This window comes from Passer domesticus, chromosome 4 (genome assembly GCF_036417665.1).
Source record: "Passer domesticus isolate bPasDom1 chromosome 4, bPasDom1.hap1, whole genome shotgun sequence".
NCBI classification, from domain to species: domain Eukaryota; kingdom Metazoa; phylum Chordata; class Aves; order Passeriformes; family Passeridae; genus Passer; species Passer domesticus.
The window spans coordinates 48,049,357-48,071,897 of record NC_087477.1 but is presented as its reverse complement, the minus strand read 5'-3'; the positions used below and the strand labels follow the sequence as shown (position 1 = coordinate 48,071,897).

Genomic DNA, 22,541 nt, shown 5'->3' with positions numbered 1-22,541 from the left:
GGCTATATCTAGCCCTGCACCTGTATAGAGCTTTTCAAACCCAGTTGATGAATGACTGTGTTCAGCTTTCAGATAATGCCAGAGTAGCAGAACTGATGCAGTGTCTTTTGTGTCGGTGTCACTCAATTAGAGAAAGGCAAACCAGTTTAAAAAGTGACCTATGTATAGATAACTAAACATAACAATTGGAGAGAGATTATTTTGTCATTTAATCACCTAGGTGCCACCATGGATCACATTTTTACCAAGTTCAGAAAACTCACATCCCTTCACGACTGAACACTACTGCCCCTTTTACATCCAATTTCTTATCTTATTTCAATTCCTGCCTTTCCTCCAGTAATGATATCAACTGCAAATTGCTGTGTCTCAGTTTCTGTTCTAAGCACACTTACTCCTTAAGGGAAAGTGAACAATTTCCTTTGGGATTTCCACACAAAGAATCTAATTTAAACCACAATAACACTTGAAGTTCAGTCTGCAACTTATCATTAAGACCTCAGTGACAATCAAGCCAAGGTATACAGGATATTAGCAGTTCTTAAAAGTGGGGAAGAAGGGGTGTCACCAAAAAGCTCAGAAAATGTCCATTCAGCTTTTATTTCTGCTTATTTTTCTAAAGCTTTTGCCTCCACATCATAAATTCTCCACTTTCTATTGGTCATGTGGGAATTGTAATGTTTAAACTTGGCAGTTGGTGAAGGCCCACAGCCCCAGCTGCAATCATCATCTGGTTTCCTGAACCAGAGGGATGTACTGGAATTGCCACCCGACCAGAGCACTCAGCAAAGCCTCCTGTCCCTATCCAAGGACAACCACTCTTCCCTCACTCTGGCACGGCTGCCGTGACATCTGGCAGCAAGGACAGTTAGCTGTCCTGGCAGGGAAATGGGAGCATAAATTCTAAGGGTGGGAGACTGACCTCACAAGCTCCTGTTAAGCACATCTGGTGCCCAAGACATGCACACTTTCGTGGGGGGAGGAGGAAGGGGACAGTTGTTGCCCAACTACTCATACACACTTTGAAAAAGTCCTTGCAACATGGTCCAGAAAGTCTGAGAATTACTGATAAACAAACAAGACCTAAACAAAAGCCCAATAAAATCATGTCACTTACAGACACAAAATTAAATGCCTTCAATATATGGCAAATCCACTGGTGACTCAGGTGTAGTGGCTATGTAAAATGCTGAATTTACTGTAATGCTTCAAATCTGAAGCACCAGGTTCCCAGATATAAGGCCAAGCAGCCTGTGCCAAATTTTCAGGAAGTTCTCCTCGTTACACCTGTGAACAAGACAGACTATGGAATTTATTTTGTGGGTTTAGCAGTCTCATCACTACCTTTCTGCCTTGTGCAAAGTCAGGCACACATTTCCAGCAAATCTTTTACTACCTTACTAATCTCCCTCTGGACCCTAGGAACACACTGACACCCTTCCTTACTGTCTTTCACGTAGACAAATGAAGAGGGTGATCTATAATTGGTCAGAATTGGAGAGTTAAAGTTGGCCTACAGTACATTTACTCCTTTAAATAAGCTTTCAACTTTTCAGTAACAAATCTTTCTTTACAGTTTCAGCCCATTGGTTCTGCCTGCTGTACTACCTACTCCTTGACAACAGCAGCTTTAAGGCTGTACCTCTGAGGCTGATCATTAGCAACACATCTCGCTGGAGAACAACAAATACTGTAGCTGGGATCCCTACAGCAATCTTGTTACCATGAATGGCCTCAGTGGTGTGATTGGCATATGGTGTGACTCCTGAGGTGTCCTGCACAGGCCCAGGAGTTGGAATTGATGATCCTGATGGGTCCCTTCCAACTCAGCATCTTCTGTGATTCGATGATTCTCAGTTATTTCCTGCCGGCTTCAGAACTGTGACCTTTTGATCCAGAATACCAGAAGGTATCAGAAAGCATCCAAAAGACACAACAGAGTAATCAAATCAATGATTCTACCTAATTTTTTCTCACAGCCTTCTCAGATAGCAGGCATCATTACTTACACAAAAGCAGATGTGCAGTTAAGACTCTGAGAATAGACCTTGACATATTTTCATTGTTTTGATTTGATTTAGATTGGAAACTGAAAGTTCTTAAGGATCAGATTTAAGTTTGTCTTTAGATATTTCTGATAATGCAAATGAATACTTAATCTCTCACTCCAAATCCCACAAGCACTTTTTCCTCAAATGGATTCTTGGATTTCTTGGAAGGAAGTTCCAAGTGAGGTTACCCAGAGAACAGTTCTGTCCTCCCAACTTCTGCATATGCGTCAGTGAGTCTTCTACTGGAAAGAAAGGCACTATCTCCAACTAGCTGTCATACTGTTAGCACCACTTTGTTCTCATTTCCTTCCTACTTCTCCACTTTCATTTTTGTTTTGAAAACTCTCTGTGCATTAGTAATTTTTACTTTCTGAAAGACCTCTGAAATATTTTAAATCAGTAAAAAAACCCCACAGTATTTGAAAGGATATTTTTTTTAAGGTACATATTTATAACACTGAAAGATTTTTCTGTATTATCTATTGTCTGCTGCTGCGGGCAGGAAAACATTGAAGGTTATAAACATAAAAAAGAACAACACAGCAAATCTTTTCATCTTTGCATCTTTAATGCTTTGGTGTTATTAAAAAGTGCCTGGGGTTACACTGTAGAGAGGAAAAGGATACTGCCTGAAGTTAGCTAAAAAAGCTGAATTCTATTTTAGGCTGGTACTGTCTGACAAGGAATTTCGTATTTGTTGGTTAGAGCTTTTAGTGCAAGAAGAGGGAGGAGAGTGTTGTACAGGAAAAAGATTTATCTGTCATCTTTAGCTTAACAAACTTTTGGGCAACTGACAACAGAGCAAACACACACATTTCTACAACTGAACAAAGAGCACACCACTGCATTTCTGAGAAGCAGTTAAGATGAAACTCCTACTTCCCTTATGCTGAAGCTGTACCACGGCACTGTTTTCAGCTGTTTCAGGGAACACATTCCAAGATACAAGCTCAGCTCAGCCTCTCCTAACACAATGCAGAGTATGCAGATCCTAACCTTCCTGGGCTCTGACAGCTTCCCACTAATATGCCAGAGTACTACTAGTAGGCAACAGTCATTACTGTTTAATTAATAACCCTTACCTGAGCAGCTTCTGAGGTGGAAAACACTCCAACCCAAAACATGAATTCAGTAACAAAAATAATGTTCCACAAAAATGATGAAGCAGCATATGTTACTCTCATATATACCACAAAGGCAAGTAAGCAGCTGATCTATCTAATTAATCAGATATTCTGTTTAGATTTCGTCTTTGACAGTGTTTACTTAATATAATTGTATTTGTTCTCAACAAAGACTGAATTATTTCCTGAGATGGCTGTCATGGATATTTCCTCCTTAGGTCAATATCAGGTAATCAAGACAGAATGCTGCTTTATCAAGGGCAGGACTGTAAACTCTTGCAAGTCCTTCACTGGTAAGCCAACCAGCTAAAAAGACTTCTGAATTAGACCTCACATGTGAATGGAAGTGGATACAAGGGTTCAGCTCAAAAGTCTCAGAGCAAAAGCCTTTAGGCTCATGTAAAAGGACAGCATGATGCATCACAGCACTCAAGTAAGCTGACACAGCATGCATACACCAGGGCTACAACATTTCAGTGGTCACTCCAGAATAAGCATCTGAAGATGGTCACTGTCCTACACAGCAATGCAACCACATTTTTTTTTCCTTGAGACTGTCCCTTTGAATGTCTGTTCACAGTTCTTTCCTGAGCAGGAAAAGTAATTTGACCGGTTTTGATGCAAAATGTCTACTGCCTAGCATTTTCTTCAGAGGTATACAAATAAATTCCTGAAGATTTTTCCACACACAGAAAATCCCACATTGTGTCTAGAAGAACAGATTACAGAAACTTCACCACTTAATAAACTGCTTATCTTCAAAAAACCCGCTATGGCCTATTATCTCAGCAGTAACTGCCAAGATACAGCAAACTGTAACAGCTTCAGAAGACAGAGCATCTGCTGAAGGAGTCCAAAGTAATTTCCAGTTTTCAAAAACAAGAGTTATGTCAACTCACTTGCCTTATACAATTATCCAAAGCAGTCCATTGAGAGGTCCAAGATCATTAGTGAACATATAATAAAAGATCCCTTTTTAAGATAATCACTGGAAAATTTTATGACTTTACCAAGATTATTTTAATCTTGGCTAATCTTACTTCAAGCAGATCTCCTTAAGTCCAGTTATGTTCCTGAGCTCTAAAACATCTGGTGAAAACGGAAGAATTACTTTGACTCCTTCTAAGACTCTGGTGTCAAAGGGTCAGACTATTTTCACCGGACTAATACAAGGCCATGGCAAGACTCACACTGCAGATTTGCTCGTCTGACCTCCTGAAGCATTTCTGGAAGTCAGCTGAAGCGCTGCCCGCCTTGCATTATCACCTGTGCTCCCACCATTTCGGCATGGGAGACCTGCACCACCAGCTGGGTAAATCCAGCGCCTTTTGGCTTTCCGTGCGCTGTTCTTAAATTACCTGATCTGCTGCTTCTCCTTGGCCAAACCTGCCCTTTGGTTAGGAAAGCGTCGGGAAGCCGATCCGCACAGCTAGGTGAGTTGGCGAGGGAACACCTGCGCCCTTTGTTGGAGCTCTGGGGGACCTCTGCGGGACTCTTACGCAGGGGACACCGGCGCGGTTATTTAGGGGTGGGAAACCCCCAAAGGGAAGGCGATCCCACGCGTTTCGGGTGCCCCGGGCGCCGGCGGCGGGGAGGTCCCGGGGCCGGGGGTCCCCGGCGGGACGCTGCCCGCAGCACCGCGCCTGTGGCGGACACCGGCGGTGCTGCGGGCGGGCGGGGGGGCTGCGGCGGCTCCGAGCCGGGCGGGCCAGACCTCGGCCGGGCTCGGCCGGGCACACGGCGGCCCCGGGCCCCGCCGCGGGCAGCCCCAGGGCGCGCCGCCGCCCGGGCAGGGACGCCGGCTCCGGGGGCCGGATGGGGCCGGCCCCGCCGCTCCGCACTCCCCTCTCGGGCCTGCAAGGCTCCGCAGGCCGCAGCCCGGGCAGCCGCCCCCCACCCGCCCGCAGCCGCCGCCGGTCACATCCCGGGCGGCGGCCCCGCCACCCGCTCCGTCGCGCCCGCCCCGGCGCGGCCGCGCACTCACCCGCGTCCGTCCCGGGAGATCCGGCTCCTCGGCGCGGGGCGACAGCGAGGACCAGAGCAGCAGCAGCCCCAAGAAGCTGCCCGCCAGCAGCACGGCGCGCAGCAGGAAGCCCAGCTTCAGCCGCATCCTCCCGCCCGCCCTCTGCCTCCCGCCGCCGAGCACGCAGCGCCCGGCCCCGCGCACCGGCCGCCTTCCGCCCCCCGCGGCACCGCACGGCACGGCCCCGCCGCCGCTCCCCCGCCTCCCCCGGCCGCCGCTGCTCTCCGGCAGCCGCCCGCCTGCGGAGGCTGTCCTCTCGCCGCCGCCGCACGTACAAACTTTTTTTTTTTTTTCTTCCCCCTCTTTTTTTCTCCCACCCCCGTGCCGCCCCGGTAGGCTGCGGGCTGCACGCCTGCCTCCCCGCCGGGCGCAGCGGCCGGGGTGATGCGGAGCAGGAAGTGGCCGCCGCGGGAGCCGCGCGGTTCCACGTGGCCGCCCCGCACCGGGGCGGGAGCGCCTCGCCCCGGGCCGCCGCTCGCTCCTGCCCCCGCCCCGGGCCGGCGCTCCCGGAGTGCACCTGCTCCCGCCCGCACCGCGGCCAGCCGCGCCCGCAGCCCTCCGGGAAACGGGGAGCAGCGGCACACCTCGAGCGGGGTTGCGGCTTTCCCGGTTGAGTGAGCAGCGCTGCTTGGGCACCGATTTGTAAAAATAAAGGTGCAAACGTTTAACTTCAGGGGTTGTCATATAGGCGTAGGGTAATGGAGGCCCATTAATTGTTGTGGGCAGCCTGGGCAGAGTAGAACTGGAAAGTCAACAGATTTTTCTTGGGGATAGCAGATTAAGTACAAGATTACAGAGATGCTATCAGCCCCACACCTTGTGTGTTATTTTGTTACTAATTTTCTGCACTAAAAGTTAGGCATCCTATTTCCTCCTTTGAGGGAATGCCACACGTGCACACACACATACACAGAAACCTGGTAATGTAAGTTCTCCAAAACCCAGACTGATGCAAAAACAGTACTTCCAATGTAATACTACATTTGTTTTTTTCTGTGTATTCAGTATTATCCCCTTGCTCCGACTTTTTTCCATTCTATTTCTTATGTGCACTGGGAGGGCATCAGATCAATGGATCTTGAACTTTCAATGATAAGGACTGCATAAACAAAACAGGATATTACACCTTGAACAGGATAACTTTGGAAGAAAAAACTGCCCATACCTAAGTGACCTTTGTAGTTGGACACACCTAGCCACAGAAGTATTTGTTTATTCATGTAACTTGTGCTATAGCACTGTGTGATGTCTTTTTTTTTCTCCTTCTCATTCTGTAAGATCAAGGTATGAGACATAGACAAATGCAGTGTTTAAGGCACGAGCAACAGCTCTAATCCTTACAAGTGTTTGCACAGCCCTGTGACTTCCACAGGAGCACAGAGCTGTTTTCCTCAAAGTCCCCTCCCTGTGTGCAGCTGCATCAACCACACAAATATCCCAACACAAAGATTTAGGTGACTGTTTTCAGGTAGATAGCAACATCTGCACAGGGCTGGGAGGGACTGTTAGGGTTTTTTGGATGGGAAACAGAGCTGAGGTGCCTAGCTCTGAACAGAGCCCCTGGCTTGCTGAGCCCAGAAGGAAAAGGCAAGTTGGGGCTGTAAACTGGGAAGGCCAGTAGGCTGTCAAGGAAGCATAGAGGCATCTCTCCAACTCTTCCTGCCGTCTTTAGTGGAGACCTTACTGCAGCAAATCGTGCTCTTTCCTCGTGTTGTTTTCATTCTTCATTTTTGGCATCCCTTTTTAATATCCTGTGCTGTTGCTCTCAGTACACTCAAGAAAAGCGAGAAGAAAAATAAAGTTAGGTAAAGCACTGCATGGAGGCTACAGCCATAGGATGTGACACTGCTCTGCTGCTGCTCCTCAGAGCTGAAAGTGGTGGGGACAGAGCCCTCTGCATGCAAGTTGATATGATGACAACTCACATTTGTAAGGCTGCCTGCTGAAACCAGATTTGGGTTTGTTTTTTTTTTTTTTTTTCAGATGGAGGTGTATATTGTACACGAAGCCATAGGCAAAGGTAAACCACACATCCGTGATTTCACAGAAAGCTGCACCCTTGGGAGATGATCAAGAGTTTTGTCGCTTTGGTTTTAGGTAGCTGAAGTCTCACTGACAGTGAACTCTCCCATTAGCTATCCGAGGACAATGGCTTCTGTACCAGGATTTTTAAACCCCGCAGCGTTTGTTTTATCCCGAAAGAGAAGGAGCTGATGCCCACTGGGAGGCAGTACGGGCCAATGGACACGGTGTTCGTGCCAGCCAGCCCCTCTCTCTGCCGCAGCCACCAATGACAGCAGATTGGAGAAGGCGTCATGTTTCTGTTTGACCGCTGTGTCTGCCTGCCCTGATTCCTCAACAGCGAGCATCGTCTACCTTTCTTCTTCTCACGCACAGGCCATGCAGTCGGACTCCAGAAGTATTAGATTAGTACTGACCTTGGAAATGTTTTATTTCAGTTGTATCCTTGTTAAGGATGTGCTGAACTTTCCAATTCTGCATTTACAGTTCCTCCTATGTAGTAAAGTGCCTGAGAAGACCTATAGAACATATTTTCACTCTTGTAGAATTTGTATCAGCTAAGACAGAAAATTCAAATTAAATTTGGCTTTGGATTGCCTCCAGTACTATTCAAAACTACTTTTCAAAGTCTTTTACAACCTGGAGAGAAAAAGATGGAGGGTTAAACATAGTCTTTAGTCCCACTCAGTTACAAAATGTAAGTAAATATAAATTTATATATAAAAATATAAGTATATATAAAAGTAAAAGAAGTACATAATATAAAAATATATAAATGTAAACCATGATGCTTTTACTATACAGGCAGTATTAAAACAAAACACAAATCTGTTATTAGGGAATTAATCCATCTCTGTTAGACTGATATTTAGTCATTCAAATGCTTCAAACAGGCTGGCAACTGTCACAATGTTTGTGTCTGTATGTGGACACCTACTGCTTGTCACATAGAAATCATATGTTCACTTCTCCATGTATGACTCCAAATAAATATGCAATGGCATTTAAGTCATTACAAAGCCTGGCTGCTCTTGAACCAGAGACCTAGGATGACCTGGAGGTGAGGTATCCCATTACCAATCCCCTAAGCCATGCAGTTGCCTTATTGCTGGGGATTTGGGGGATGGTGTCTGGAGCAGGGTCACTAATCAATGTCAAAACCTCATGCAGTTGCTCGCATAGGAGAAGCATCTGGATGTGGATCTACCCCTTAACTATTGTCCTGAATATCTGGCCACAAAAAACTACTCTGCTTGTTCAGAACACAGTGTCTGAAAGGAAATTCCTACAGACTTTTGTACCTCTCAAGGTGAAAATTATGTGTTACAAAGCTCCATCATACAACAAGCTGCTCTAAAGGCTTCATTCTACATAAAACCTCACATTTTGCTCATTTGAGGGTTTTCTTCTATCAACACACAGACTATCTTTGTAAAATCTGCAGTTCAGGGGCCAAATTTTCTTTCTACTTAGTGCAGAGAGCACAAAACACACCTGTTTTTTTTTTTTTCATGTAAATAGGTTTGAAATTAAATCTTTGAAATTAGCAACGGTGTGCTGGTTTTGACTGGGGTAGAGTCTATCTTGAGACTAGCTGGTATGGGGCTACATTTTGGTTTTGTGCTGGAAAGGATAACACCAGGATGTTTTGGTTGTTGCTGCTCAGGGCTTGCCCAGGATCAAGGCCTTTTGTGCTCCTCACCACCAGACAGGAGGCTGGGGGCTACATGAGGAATTGGGAGAGGACACAGCTGGGGCAGCTGTCCCCCACTGACCAAAGGATATTCCAGACCATATGGCACCATGCTCGGTATATAAAGCTGGGGGTAGAAAAAGGAAGGGAGTGGTACACTTGAATTGATGTTATTTGTCTTCCCAAGTCACCATAAGGCATGATGAAGCTCAGCTTTCCTGGAGATAGCTGAACACCCACCTGCCTATGGGAAGGGGTGAATGAGTTTCTTCTTTTGCTTTGCTTGTGTGCATAGCTTTTTCTTTACTTATTTAAATGTCTTTACCTCAACCCAAAAGTTTTCCTACTTTTACCCTTCCAGTTCTCACCCACATCCTGCTGGGGGTGAGTGCCTGAGAGGTGGTGTGGTGCTTAGTTGCCAGCTGGGGTTAAACCATGACAAATGGATTCTAGACCTCAAACAGTTACACTTTCCTGAGATGTTTCCAGATATAACTACCAGTACTTCATTAAGCGCAGTATTTCCCCACACAATATACTCTAGGCTTCGTGTAATAGCAAACTTGGTCATGCTTTGATTAAAGAAAGTGTTGGAAAATGCCAGCTGGCAGAAAGTAACTTGGTTCCTAAGCAGAATACTCTCAACACAAACAACACCTTTGCTCCAGTGAAGCCTTCCAGCTCCGTGTAATCTCTTTTCCCATCCTGACCTTACATTTGGATGGTCATCACTAAACAAAGCCTTTGCTGTTTTCCGCACTCTTACTTCGGATCTAAGGCGAGCTGGCCATTGACACTTACAGAAAGCTCATGCAGTGTCTCAGCCCTACAGCAGATTTATTAGTACTGCATATCAAAGTCCTGGTGTGTCCTGGTGGAATCCAAAACACACCTTCCCTAGTTTTCATCTGAGAAGGTAGGAAGTCAATGTGTGGCTGAAGATGCCTGGCCAGATCTCCCTTTATTTTAAGCTCATATTCTCTTCTGACACCACCCTCGGCACTGAAGGATTTGAAGAGAGATTCTGGATTAATGAGGTGGTCACTACAAGGAATTATCCAAAGGTTTGGCATACATTATGATGAATATAAAGTTATGCCGTAAATATTTACAGTGTATGTATATTTAACCTCAGAGTTGACAAAAATGAAGTACAGGATTTTAAATTCTTCCTAATTTCTGAGATTGTTTTAAAAGTACTTTAATCAAATAAGTACCTCTGGGGAATACTTAATATATGCTGTTGCAACTTACACTGTGATTGCTTAATCTTCACTGTTTTGTGTTCATAATCTCTAGTCTTTAATACCATTCTTCCTGTAATTCTCAATTATCCTTCTTTTTTTAAGCCAGCAGTTTAGCCATGCATGTCCTACCAAAAATTATCCTTCAGTGTTTCAGCATTTGAATAGATGCTTTTGGCAGAGTACTGTTCGCCTCCTTTGCTTTTCCTGTCACTTTTATGAAGAATGTGTTATGAAGTTCCTGTCATTACATTTAGCCCCCATACTCCTGTCATGCCTACTTAGTCTGTTTTATTCCTGCAGTATCACCTCCAGCTCCTCTTCTCTTTTCCCACACATCAACAGTAAGCAAGCTCATTATTTTGTACTGGTCTGGACTCTACCAATGTCCTGAAGATTGGAATGTAAAATGATTCTTTTTCCAGCTGCCCTTTCTGATAATGAGTACCAGTAAATGTTTATGAACTATATTGTATTATTAATACTGCTTTTGTCTAGACAAAAATAACTTCTTTTGCACCTACAAGTCCTCAAAATATCCACACTGATGAGTGTTGACAATCCTTGACAGATTTAGATCTCATTAAAATAGTGGATGGGATGGTCTGTTACGTGGGCGTTTCATTTAAGTATGAGAAGAAATGGAATGATTCTGAGCATGGTTTTGCCATTTAAAAAGTAATATATACATTTAAAATTACTTTTCAGAGAAACTTACCTGTTTTTTGAGCCAGACAAAAGTATGAGTAGTCATGCACTCAAACCAGTCTCAGATCTGGAAAATCTCCTTTTCCAAGGTGCCATATTTCTGAGCATTTCAAACAGAAATTAAACTTGCATCATTTCCTGAATCTAGGGCAGAGAAAATTGAAATAGTTTGCTGCAATTTCTGTTATGCTGAAAAAATGACTGTTGTAAACACCCACAATTTCAGATGCTGAATTATTTTTCTAAAAGACTTTTAGTGAAGTTAATTTGATGAAATTGTCAGTCTGAACAAGAACCACAGTGACTTGGAGAGAAAAAATGGAAAATTTTACAACTGTAGATTAATTAGATTTTTGCATTTCTGAGGAATTTTGTTATTTTTTCTATTTGAATAAACTGTTGGTGGTTTAATAAATAACTGGCAACTTGAGTATTATCAATTCAGTATCATTTATCAGCTATAAACCTTCAATAAGTTTGACACAACTTTTTTTCAGGATATATTCTGCCATGTTGTTCAAAATTAAACAAAATCTAACTGCTGAGGATATGAAGCATTTGTAAAGCATTAGAAAAGTTAAATAAAGCTAATATGTCAAATTTGCACAAGACAAAGCCTTATGAAGTTTCACAGACAAATAAAAAAAGACACTCAAAATTGGTTACATGGAAAGTGTGAATGTACAACAGTTACTAAATGCTAAAACCAGGATGTGTTTTTTGTTCCTTAGCTTAGTCACTGTTCCATAAAGAGTGGCCTGCCTCATTTTACATAAACGCATAAAAGCTCCATGAATAAATACTGGAAAAGACCAATCCAGTAGATAGATTTATACATTGAATAACATTGCAGATTTCTGCCAGACCCTGATTTTCAAACTGGGGTCCTGAGGAATAGGAATACTGTCTGCAAAGAAAATGATAGCAAGACTACTGCCATTAGCCATATAAAGTTTGTGGTATATATCACAAATTGGTAACTGGAAGTTAAGGATCTTAGTAGCAGTGAATCACAAAAGCATTGCTTTTGAAATGCAATGAATTCTTCTTTTGAAGCTTAAGAAAGCTCCAAGCTTTCTTAATTCTTCACAGATTTTATAAACTGTGAGGTTGATGTTATTGGTGGTTGGAAACAAACACCACAATGCTGAGCAGCCTCTTTTCTTAGTAAGCTGCCATTTGGAGAGAAATTCTCAAACATTAGATTATTTCTATTATGTATCGTCTGACACCAAGTTGTATTGATTAGTAATTCAATGAAATGATTCTGTTATAAAAGGCATGTTTTGTGGGAATTGCAGGCAATAGCAGCTGTTGTATCTCATAACACTGCACACATTCAACTCTTCTACTAAACAGAATCATAAAGAAATAGATTTCATAAGGGCTTTAGTACACCATGTAGTGCAGAATTCTAGGGAAGTTTCCCCTTTTCTCAGGTCCAAAGCTCCAGACAGATATCCCTACTTGATATGAATTAAATTATTTTTTTATAGCTTTAGCTCAAGTATCAATGTAGATAATTCTTTCAATTTTTTTAGTATGTTTTCCATCTTTTTCCCAAACTGAGAGCTCAACAAAAACACCAAAAAAAACACAAAAAAAATCCAACTGCCCCCCCCCCGCACAAAAAAAAACCCCAAACAAACCCAACTCTCCAAAAAAACCCCAAACCCAACCAACTTTAGAGAAAAAATGATTAGACGTGTTAAAAAGACATTGAAATGAAAGTGAAGAATTGTAACAAAGTCATCTTGGCAAGCCAAACTCCACCGCTTTTCAGTCACCCATGACAAGTAAGAGTGATAATGGCAGGATCTCATCCATCTTCAAATACTGCAGGTTTCCAGCTCTCTCAGCTCACTGCCACTCACTCCCCTTTTTCTAATACATACCAATGTGCTGGTTTTGGCTGGGGTGGAGTTAATTTTCTTCCCAGTGGCTGGCATGGGCTGTGTTTTGGGTTTGTGCTGAACACAGGGTTGATAAAGTGGAGATGTTTTTGTTATTGCTGAGCAGGGCTTGCACAGAGCCAAGGCCTTTTTTGCTTTTCAGTCTGCCACCCTGGGGAGGAGACACAGCCAGGACAGGTGACCCAAACTGAGCACAGGGATATTCCAGACCATGTGGCATCATGCTCAGGATATAAAGTGGGGGAAGAGGGAGAAAGGGAGCTACATTTGGAGTGATTTGTCTTCCCAAGTCACCATTAGATGTGATGGTGCCCTGCTTTCCTGGAGATGGCTGAGCACCTGCCTGCCCATGGGAAGCAGTGAATTAATTCCTTGTTTTGCTTTGCTTGTGTGCATGGCTTTTGCTTTCCCCCTTAAACTGTTTTTATCTTATTTATTGTTTTGTCCATGAACTCTCTGGCTTTTACCTTTCTCATTCTCTCCCTGATCTCGCTGGTGGGGAAGTGAGTGAGCAGCTGTGTAGGGCTTGGCTGCTGGCTGGGGTGAATTCAAGACAAAATGCAATGATTTAAAAACTAGTCGAATTAAAAACTTTTCTAAATTCCCAATTGTGTGCAATTAGGAAGAAGCAGATCTCTAGACTGTACTTCTATTTTTACTCTGGCTTAACTAAATCTTTGTTCTGAGTAGTTTGATCAAATCAGGGACATCCCACAGGTTTAGATGTTAGAGTTTACAGAGCAAGTGGAAAAAGGTTGATTTACAGTTTTGTCCTTAAAAAAAATTACTTGTTTCAACTTGAAAAGCATATTTATAGAGCAGAAGACTAATCCAATTAACATTATTTCAAATTAAACTGAAGAATCACTGATTTATTCCTATTCACTGATCCTTTGAGTAATGAAAGCTGCTCCTGTAAACCTTAGGCTGAAGTGAAGTTTATTTTGTTCCTGATTTACTATCAACAACTCTGACACTTGTATATATCCCAAAATGAACACAGCATCTATGTAATTAATTGTTTTTTCTTTTTTCCTCCAAATGGTGCTTTGGGACAAAGAAGAAATGATAGGAAAACTTCATATTCAATTGAAGTATAGTGATTTACATCAGGACTTTTGTAGACTGTTGGCTAACTGCTTGAAAAACCTGGATGACTTCTTACTAACCTCCAAGATACAGAAGTGAACATGTCTTCAAAACATTTTAGACTTAAATAAGCAGATTTATAACATAAGTGAAAATGAGTGTAACAATTTGCCTCTCTTTCAGGTTTATATCCAAACAGTCTCTCCAAACTTGCCCCGCTAAGTCCTTGGTGTCAGGGCTGATTAGAAGAAAGCAGGAGATAGAGGCACTGTTCCTCCCAACATTTAGGTCAGCTCTGATACTCTCTCGTGTGTATCTAGGCCACGTCTAATTAATCCCAGAATATTCCATCACTGCTGGATTACCTCTGTCAGCTTCTCCCTCAGAAACCTGGCAGCAAAGATTTTACCTTAGGTGAAGATTTTCCCTTTTCTAAAGGCAAATGGGAGTGGTTTTTTTCATTGTATAACTACATAATGTTTATGCAACAATTTACAGAGCCCTTAGGATGTGAAGTAGTAGAGGCGAATAGCTTCACTTGAAATTACTGGAATGTTGCCAGATTTAAACAGAGCCAAGATTTCACCCCCAGTTGTTTTAAGGATGAAATTTACCAGCCTTCTCATCTCCAAGTCTGAATCTGCTATTCAAAAGAATGACATACTTTTTCCTTTTGCCACGCCAAACGTGAATACAAAGTGCTTAAGCAAACTAAGATCAGAAAAGAGGAAAGCTCTAAAAACACAATGAGAATTCCACCTATAAGCCTACTGGACATCAACAAAAGTTAAGGAACTAATTTGTATTTTTGCACTTTAATCTGCAGCCTGCAGTCTGCCATGGTCATTACTAGAACTACATAAAAAATTTGCAAAGACACATAGCGGCTCTGGGAGGTGCTTGAATCAAGACAAGCCAACACTGTGGATCAGTGGATATGCAACTGGTGGCTGCTGATAAATACCCCAGAGCACTTAAAGAACTAAGGACACACTGCATCTGTGTTCTGTGTATCACCACAGTGAAGCACAGAATCACAGCACTAAAACCAGACCGTTAATTAGCAATGCAAAATTTATATGCAATTATGCAAGGTGCTGGCTGTCTCAAGCAGTACCACATTTGTATAATAAGGGTGAAGCATCATGACTTTTGGAATCCATGCTCTGCAAACATGCATTCATCTATGCAAAGAACTAGTGGATTTTTCCTTATACCTGATGATAAAGTACTACATGACAAGACAACTTACTACTTGCAGAACAAGAAATACCTGCTATTGGAGATGTATTAATATGGACTTTAAGACACAGGCAAAGAACAGCTCAGGCATTTCTGCAGTGGGTGGGGTATGTTTTTAAACTACACCCTCCACTGCTCAAATTATGTCCTTGAAATCTCCTTTTGTTAAACATCAAAATATTTTTCTCTGCATTTCGTGCAGGATTGTTGTCAAGACCTTCATTTAAATGTTCCTACTGATACCTTCAGGATTATGTAATGTTAAAAATGTAAATAAGATGCAGACTTGTCACATACTTATTTTCCTTTCCTACGTAAGTTGATTACTAAAGCAGGAAATGCTGTTCATAAATGCTCATTACTAACACACTAAAAAAATCCATATGGAAAAACTTTTCTTTTCAACATCACTAGAAAAATAGTCGAATTCAGTATCAGTTGTGAGTTTTGCCTGAGTTAAGATTTACCTGCCCTCCACATGTACAGTTGTGGGTCACTGACATACTTAGCACCTGTATTTGAGAAGTCATCTTATGTTTTATTTCATATTAGAAGGAGGAAGGCAGATTTTCTGGGATGTAGGGTGAGTGCACCTGCAGCAAAAATACAACAGGTGTATTGCAATCCATAGCCAATGTAGTGAAATTGCCAAATCCTGCTGTCTTACATTTAATGACTTAGCCTGAACACACAGGTAGGTAAAAAAAAATTGTCATTTTGACAGGTGAAAAATGCACACTGGCTGGTGATATGATATTAAAACCACTCCAGCTTAGTGTAAGCCCTCACAATTCACATTTCTCTTCTACCTAGGTCCCCTACTATGATGCTGGACTTCACCAGAGGAGAAGAACTCACATCTTTTTTGTCATGGCCCAAATTTCTGGCTGTATCTAAGAGTCCTTTAAGCATATGTGCCTCTGCCTGAATTTTGGTCATGCAGCTCAAATCAGAGCAGAAGGATGAACTGGATTTCTACAGGTGTTTTTAACTGTGATAAGCTTCCTGATGCTGTGCATTAAGTAAGACACCAAAATAAGCTTGATAGCGTGGGACAGTTACCATTATTGAGAGATTATAGCATCTTTGTCCTTTGCTTTGGAGATATACCCCCTCTTGTGCTTTATCACCCAGTTCAAACTCTACAAACAGCTTTAGTGGTGGGAGCAAGATGAAGACCCAAAAATGCTCTCTAATCTTGTAATTCCCCATCATGTACGATGCCCACTAGGCTACTACATTTTCACTACCTTTTTTGTGACCAGCATCTCAAACTCACTAGCCTTAAGTAGCAGAGCAAAAGTTACAGTTGTTAGAGTTATCTATCGTCTTCATGATAGCATCTTGATAAAAAAGAAAGGTGTGCTATTTGTGTGGATTCTAGAGGGTGTAAACTTGGAATGCTGTTGGCCTGTATGAAGCAGAAAAACATGAAGTTATTATTCAAAAAGTGTATTAGTCATGTTGATTTAAAAATGCCCTACATTCAAGAATGTGGATTTTAGACTCAGCTAGGCATAATTTTCCTTGTAACACCTACAGAAGTTAATTAAACTTTGCAATCCAGACAGAGATGCACTATTAGCTTAGTGCAAGTTATTTATCATTCTTGTCTTTCTGAGAGAAAAAGTACATAAAGTACATGTAAAATGTATGCTATTATTTTTAAAAGAGATTTTAGGTTTTTATGAGTGCCTGCATGATTTGCATTGTTGTTGAAAAATTAAAACAGTTCACTATATGCCTTGAATGCTAGAAATTGCTTCATATCACAATAGTATCCTCTCTGACCATTCCAAGCTTTCACCTAGTTTTTCCTTTCTTTTTACTGCCCTTTTATTAGTCTGCCATACTGTCCTCTCCCTCCAAAAAAAAAAAAAAAAAAGGAAAGATTGTTTCATATATTATGAATTCCTCATTAGTCTCCCTGATACCAGGATTCCAGTTTCCTGGTCAAATATCTTTGTACAGTTAAATGATTCTCTCCATTCAACTACCCACAATCATTAATTGCCAGTGGGAAGACAAGTGTTTCACCATGCACCATGGTGCATGGAAAGGACCAGCAATACCATCTGCATTTCCACCTGTTACACTGACGAAGATAAAGCCAGACCTTTCTAAAGCTGGTCTCACAGCCTTCTCCCTGCTATTTGCAGGTATAGGAGGAGCTTCTCAGAGTGAGCAAACAAGTCTCCAGCACTTTGGGTGATACCAGTCTGTTGCTCATGAAACCCGAGACCTGGTATGAAATGCAAACAGCAGGCAGAATCACTCAGCCAATGGATGTCATGGTTCAGGAGCTTCTGACAGTCAAAGTCCTCAACAAATACCTGCACCCTCCTAAGTTTATGACTTTGATGTTCCTCAATTCTGTATAACAGCACATGCCTTCATTGCAACTATCCTTGTATTGTGCACCAACACCTGAGCTCTAAAGAAGCAGCAGAAATCAAGTTAATACATCTTCACATAGTTGTCTGAACACACCCAGCTTTCCACCAAGTCTAAGCTCAGGGGTTCTGCGGATGAGCATCCTGATAAGCTTTGAGCCAAGCTAAACAAAAAAGGATACAGGTTCTCTTTTCTTTTGACATAATGAAAGCCTGGTGTCCATTGTTGGTTACCTCAGATCTGAAGCGCTGTCCTGTCCAACTTCTAAAATAAAGTTAAAGAACATCATTATGTAAATTGATCTGTCCAGAAATCCTCAGCAGATGCATCTGGTTTTCTTCACTCTCCTGTGATATTGTGTTTCAAATTCAATACATTATTTTATGTATCCTGCTGACAATGTTTATTTTTAAAAGCATGAAACTCTCAGTGCTCATCTATTCTTCCTAAATGCTGACAGTGCTCTGAACATGGCACTGGCTCTCTGAAGCAAGGCAAACGAAACAGGACTCATCTTAGAAATGGTTCTGCTTAACATCAGGACAGAGATTACCTTGCCTTCTGGTTTTGAAATTTCAGTATGCAAAATGCAAAAGGATCCTAGCAGCTCTGCAGGCTTAGCAAGGAGTACAAAGTCTGGGTACTGTTATGCTGACCTGGTTCAGCTCTTTCTTATCTTTCTCTGTTGTCTTTTTTCTTGGTACACTGTCTATTTTATATCCTTGTCCTGTGTTTGCTCAATTTCCTAGCACAGGCCAGTCCAGGCTGCTATTAGAGCACCTACAGGATAGGGCATGTATTTGCAGTCTCTTAATCCTGGAAGAAATTGAGACCTCAGGCAGGCACGCACATGCACACGCAACCTACTCATCCAGGATTTCAATATGTTTTCTATAGATACGAAACCCCCGCAGGAATTTCAAAAGGTGTATCTGCACTAATTAGAATCCGTATCATTTGCGTGCCAGAGCTTTACTCATCACCTCAAATTGCCCTCATCCACCCCAATTTTAGCATTCATATCATCCTGCTTTGTTGTGAAGACATTTGAAAATGAGTTTCAAGCTCACAATCCATCTCTAAAGCAGTAATGAATTCTGTGACAATTTTTGTTTTCAATAAACCAGCATGCATAGCAAGTCACAGCTTTTATTACTGTTAAATTTCTTAATTCTGTAAGACTCCTGAGGCTGAAATACCTGCAGCTGTTCAGGACCATTGACTAGGTATTTAATCTCAGAGTATAAGAACCTTTTGTGCATCAAATTCTGCATACTGCTTTTTTGGGTAGTATTTTAATAAGCTTTCATCACTATTTTTGTGCAATCATTCTTAAGGTCCACAGGCTAGATGCTGAGTATGTATAAATCATGCAGCTCGAAATACATCAAAGAAACTATATTCATCTGTCACAGGATTTGGCTTCTTACTTCCAGTTTTACCATGCTTTTCTTTAACTAATCTTGTGAATGCCTTAACCACATCCACTTCCTACTGTACTCCTCTCAATCCCTTTCAATTACCTCCTTCTTTACTTATAACACCCCCTACCCCAATTATTTCCTTGTAAATCCTTTTAAATCCTAATGTTTCTTCTCCTTTCCCTTTTTTTTTTTTAAATTAGCTAATTGTTAGAAGCATTTGTAACTCTTTGAAATCGTACTTCTGAATGCATTGTGGTATGTTGACTCTAAGGGCTAAAGTTTCTAAGCAGCTTTCAGAATAATGAGATTTGTGGGCATGACTCCCTCACACTGCTATAAAGATTTACTCTTTCGAGTTTAAAGATTTTTTAAAAAATCAGTTTCTTTGTACTGCTGACTTGTAAACACTGTGCTTGGAGCATGGATCCTTTACAGCACAGTTAGCCTTTTCTCTTTCAAGTGACTTATTGTGCTTGAGGAGCTTGTGAACATCTACCCTTAACTTTAAAACCCGAGGGTGTGTCATCCTTAGCAGCAGCTGATACACGCTGCAGTTTTCCAATTTACCTCCACTCTGCACTTAGCATTTGTGTGCATAAAATATTTGCACTACACTTTTCTTTAACAGGCAACTCATTCTTGTTCTTTGCCTGACCACATTTCCACTGATAAGTGGCAGCAACTTGTAGATATCTTATGGAAAATCTCAGTCCAATCAAAAATGGTAGACTCATGGGCCACATTTCTCAGGTTAGCAATACCCAAAATGTTAATCTAAGATGCCTGATTTTGCAGACAACTGTTCCTGATATTTCATACTCCGTTACACTCTCTATTATTATTTCCCATCAAACTGCACGACAGCTAAGCCTACCTCGCATGTAACTATTGCCTGCAGTCTGCCTGACCCGGTGATTTGGGCAGGGTTTGCTGAGTCCAACCTCGGATACCTTTGTTTGCCTTCGCAGTGATGCTGTAGCACGGCTATATCAGCGTGCCAAACAGGGTGAGGTGGCTTCACTGATTGCAGCGGCTGGTGCTCGAGTATTTGCATTGCCCCAGGCCAGCCCGGCACTCCTGCACCACACCCGCTGCTCTGTGTGCTCTCCCTGGGTGCCCAGGGACATTTGTCAACCTGAAAATCCAACTTCCTGATGCAAACCAGGATGCAGCCACGTATTACTGCTTTCTTTTCTTCCTTCACCTCCCCTGGCACAATGAAACCTCATCTCATCCTGCTGTTTTCTTCTGAGTTAGTCAAAGCATGTGTTGAAGCCCCCTGTTTAAGCCCCAAAAATGTATATTGTGCTACTGCTTCCTCAAGATATCACTAGATTTTGAATGCCATGGTTTTGCCCCATCAGCAGCGTTTTGGTTAGCTGATGCCATTCATCATAAGTTATGGGAAACATAATTACAAAGAGTTGGAGAATAAGAATGCTATGCAAGCCTCCTGGAAGAGAGGGAAGAGACAAAAAAAAAAGCTATCTTATACATGCATAGTTTTTCACACATGGCCTCATCTGCCTTTCACTTTCATCAGGAATTATGTGATAGTCATTTTACCATGACCCTGTTATCATAGTTATACATATGCCTAAGTAATTTGATAAACCAAGGTACTAAGGCTTGTGCTGTGTCTGTCATGCTGCCCAAAGCTGCATAAGTATATTGACTTTTCCATAATTAAAACAGTAATACCCATTCATTGGAATTAACTGTTTGCTGAAGAAAAACATAACCAGAACTGTTAGCTGCAGACTTTTACAGACCCTGGAAAATGTTAAGGTTACAAGAATAACATGCATAGACATGAAAAGCTGAAAGACAGGTACAAAGGCAAAGAATTAAAAAAGAAGTTTAGAACTGTTGAGTATTTTCACACATTAGTGTTGAGAAGGCTTCATTCTTATCTATTCCTTATACCAACTGCTTTTATACTTCTTTTTTAAACCATTTACATCTTAGTAATACAACTGCCACACCAAGCATTTGTAGGTATCTTGAAGTGTTTTCATTTTGAAGAAAAAAAAGTTTCCTGCATTCAGAATCGACTCCTTGCTTAGCATGCACTGGGAGCAGAGAAGGTTGCAGTACTGAGGGTGTCTCTGAATCCTCAATATATTTCCCATCCAGCACCTTTTAGCTTATCCCCTTTAAATACAGAGAGTTAGGGGAGGGGTGCGGTGGTGGCATCTTTTTTTTTTTTTTTGCTTCATTTTGCTGCCCAGTGATGTGACTTGGCATGGCTGCTTTAGGGGAGGCAAAGGAAAGGTGATTGGAGTCAGGCTTTTGTTCCGTGGCCAGCACAATGTTTCGGGTCAGCGAGCCAGGCTGCCTTTGCTGCTGTGCATTCACCTTCTTCCCTGCATTAACCCCAGCAGCTTTAATAGACCTTTTCCTGGGGACAAAAAATGCTTTTCTTCCCAACGTAGTTGTTGTCAGATCTAGTTTTTACAGGTTTAAGGAAGCATTACACAAATGCTTTAAGCAGGCAAGAGTGAACTCCTGCAATCATGTACAGCCTTAAGCATGAAAGGGTGCTTCAAGAACTGTAACTTTTTAAAAAGCTTTCTACTCTGAAAGTGACCCTGCCTGGATCTGGTAAATTGATCCAACGGTTCCTACAACTCCAGGATATCACAAAGGGTGCAACCAAGCTGTGTCTGAGAACCCCAGATCTGGTACTGTAACAAGCACTCCCAAAAGCAGTGTGCTGTGTTTTATATCTACTCTGCCAAGTGCTGGACTGGGACAGTGCAGAAAAGAAGCCAAAGACATTTTCTGCTTTTTGTGCCAGTTCTTGCAACTCTGGGGCTTTTACCATAAGGCCTTAGTCCTTACAGTCTTGTAAATAAATTCTAGCTGTGACAACTGAAGAAAAACCATAATCTTCCCATCCTTGCTCCCCAAGCCCTGTCATCCTCCAGTTCCCTCCTAAAACCATGCAGAGTGCTTAAATAGCCCAAAGACAATTAAAACACATTAAAAATATGCTTTATGAGATAAACCGGAAGTTTTGTATGCTCACCATTAGCAAACTATTTTGTCTTTTCAGCTTCAGACTTGTGCCTCTTTCTCTTTCTTTGAGGATAAAGGCTTTCCCAGGGTTTCTACAGAACTCTGGTGACCTTTTCTGGACTCAGCTGGCTTTTTCAGCAGGCAGCACTTCTGTTGCCATGGCAGTGGGAGCCAGAGCCCCAGCTCTAGTCAAAAGGGTTGGGGGATTTCTTCTGAGGCATCATTGCCACAAGTAATAGAGCAATTAGGTGAGGATATAGAGACGGTGCCTGAGTTATCTGATATGGTGCATTTTGCTACAGATAGGTAGCTATGGCATTTAGGAAGCAAATTATTTTGTGAATTTTGTCATGCAAAAGGTCCACTTAGGGACCTCTTCTATACTTAACTTCACTGTGGCCTGAGAACATGTGCTTCAAAAAGTGAGTGGTGGTGCATCTGTAAGGGGAGTTACAGCAGCTCCATCTTTTTGGGGAGAAGCCAGGTGCCAATAGGCATTCTCCTTGTAAATGGTATTTCATTAAGAACTAGCAGACTTCTTGCCCCCTCCACATGAGCAGCTGCTGTTCACCATCAGAGTCACAAACCACCCT

General features: G+C 42.1%; 1 protein-coding gene and 1 long non-coding RNA gene across 5 annotated transcripts in view; one reads left to right on the top strand and one right to left on the bottom strand.

Annotated features, from left to right (window-relative positions):
* GALNT7 (polypeptide N-acetylgalactosaminyltransferase 7) overlaps positions 1-22,541 on the bottom strand; it is a 91,812-nt gene that overhangs the window by 64,976 nt on the left and 4,295 nt on the right. Inside the window, exons 1-2 of one of the 4 annotated variants that reach the window (XM_064417704.1) lie at positions 12,761-12,881; positions 10,876-11,009 (exon numbers count right to left, since the gene is read on the bottom strand). In XM_064417704.1, coding sequence (XP_064273774.1) covers positions 10,876-10,911 — 36 coding nt within the window. In that variant the 5' untranslated portion in view covers positions 10,912-11,009; positions 12,761-12,881. Of the gene's footprint in view, positions 1-5,159; positions 5,330-10,875; positions 11,010-12,760; positions 12,882-22,541 lie in introns of those variants that run through there. The other 3 variants (XM_064417703.1, XM_064417701.1, XM_064417700.1) reach the window with 3 other exon arrangements.
* LOC135299160 (uncharacterized) lies at positions 3,357-10,646 on the top strand. Its single transcript, XR_010361205.1, has 2 exons — positions 3,357-4,608; positions 7,182-10,646. It is a non-coding gene; the product is annotated as an uncharacterized LOC135299160 (long non-coding RNA).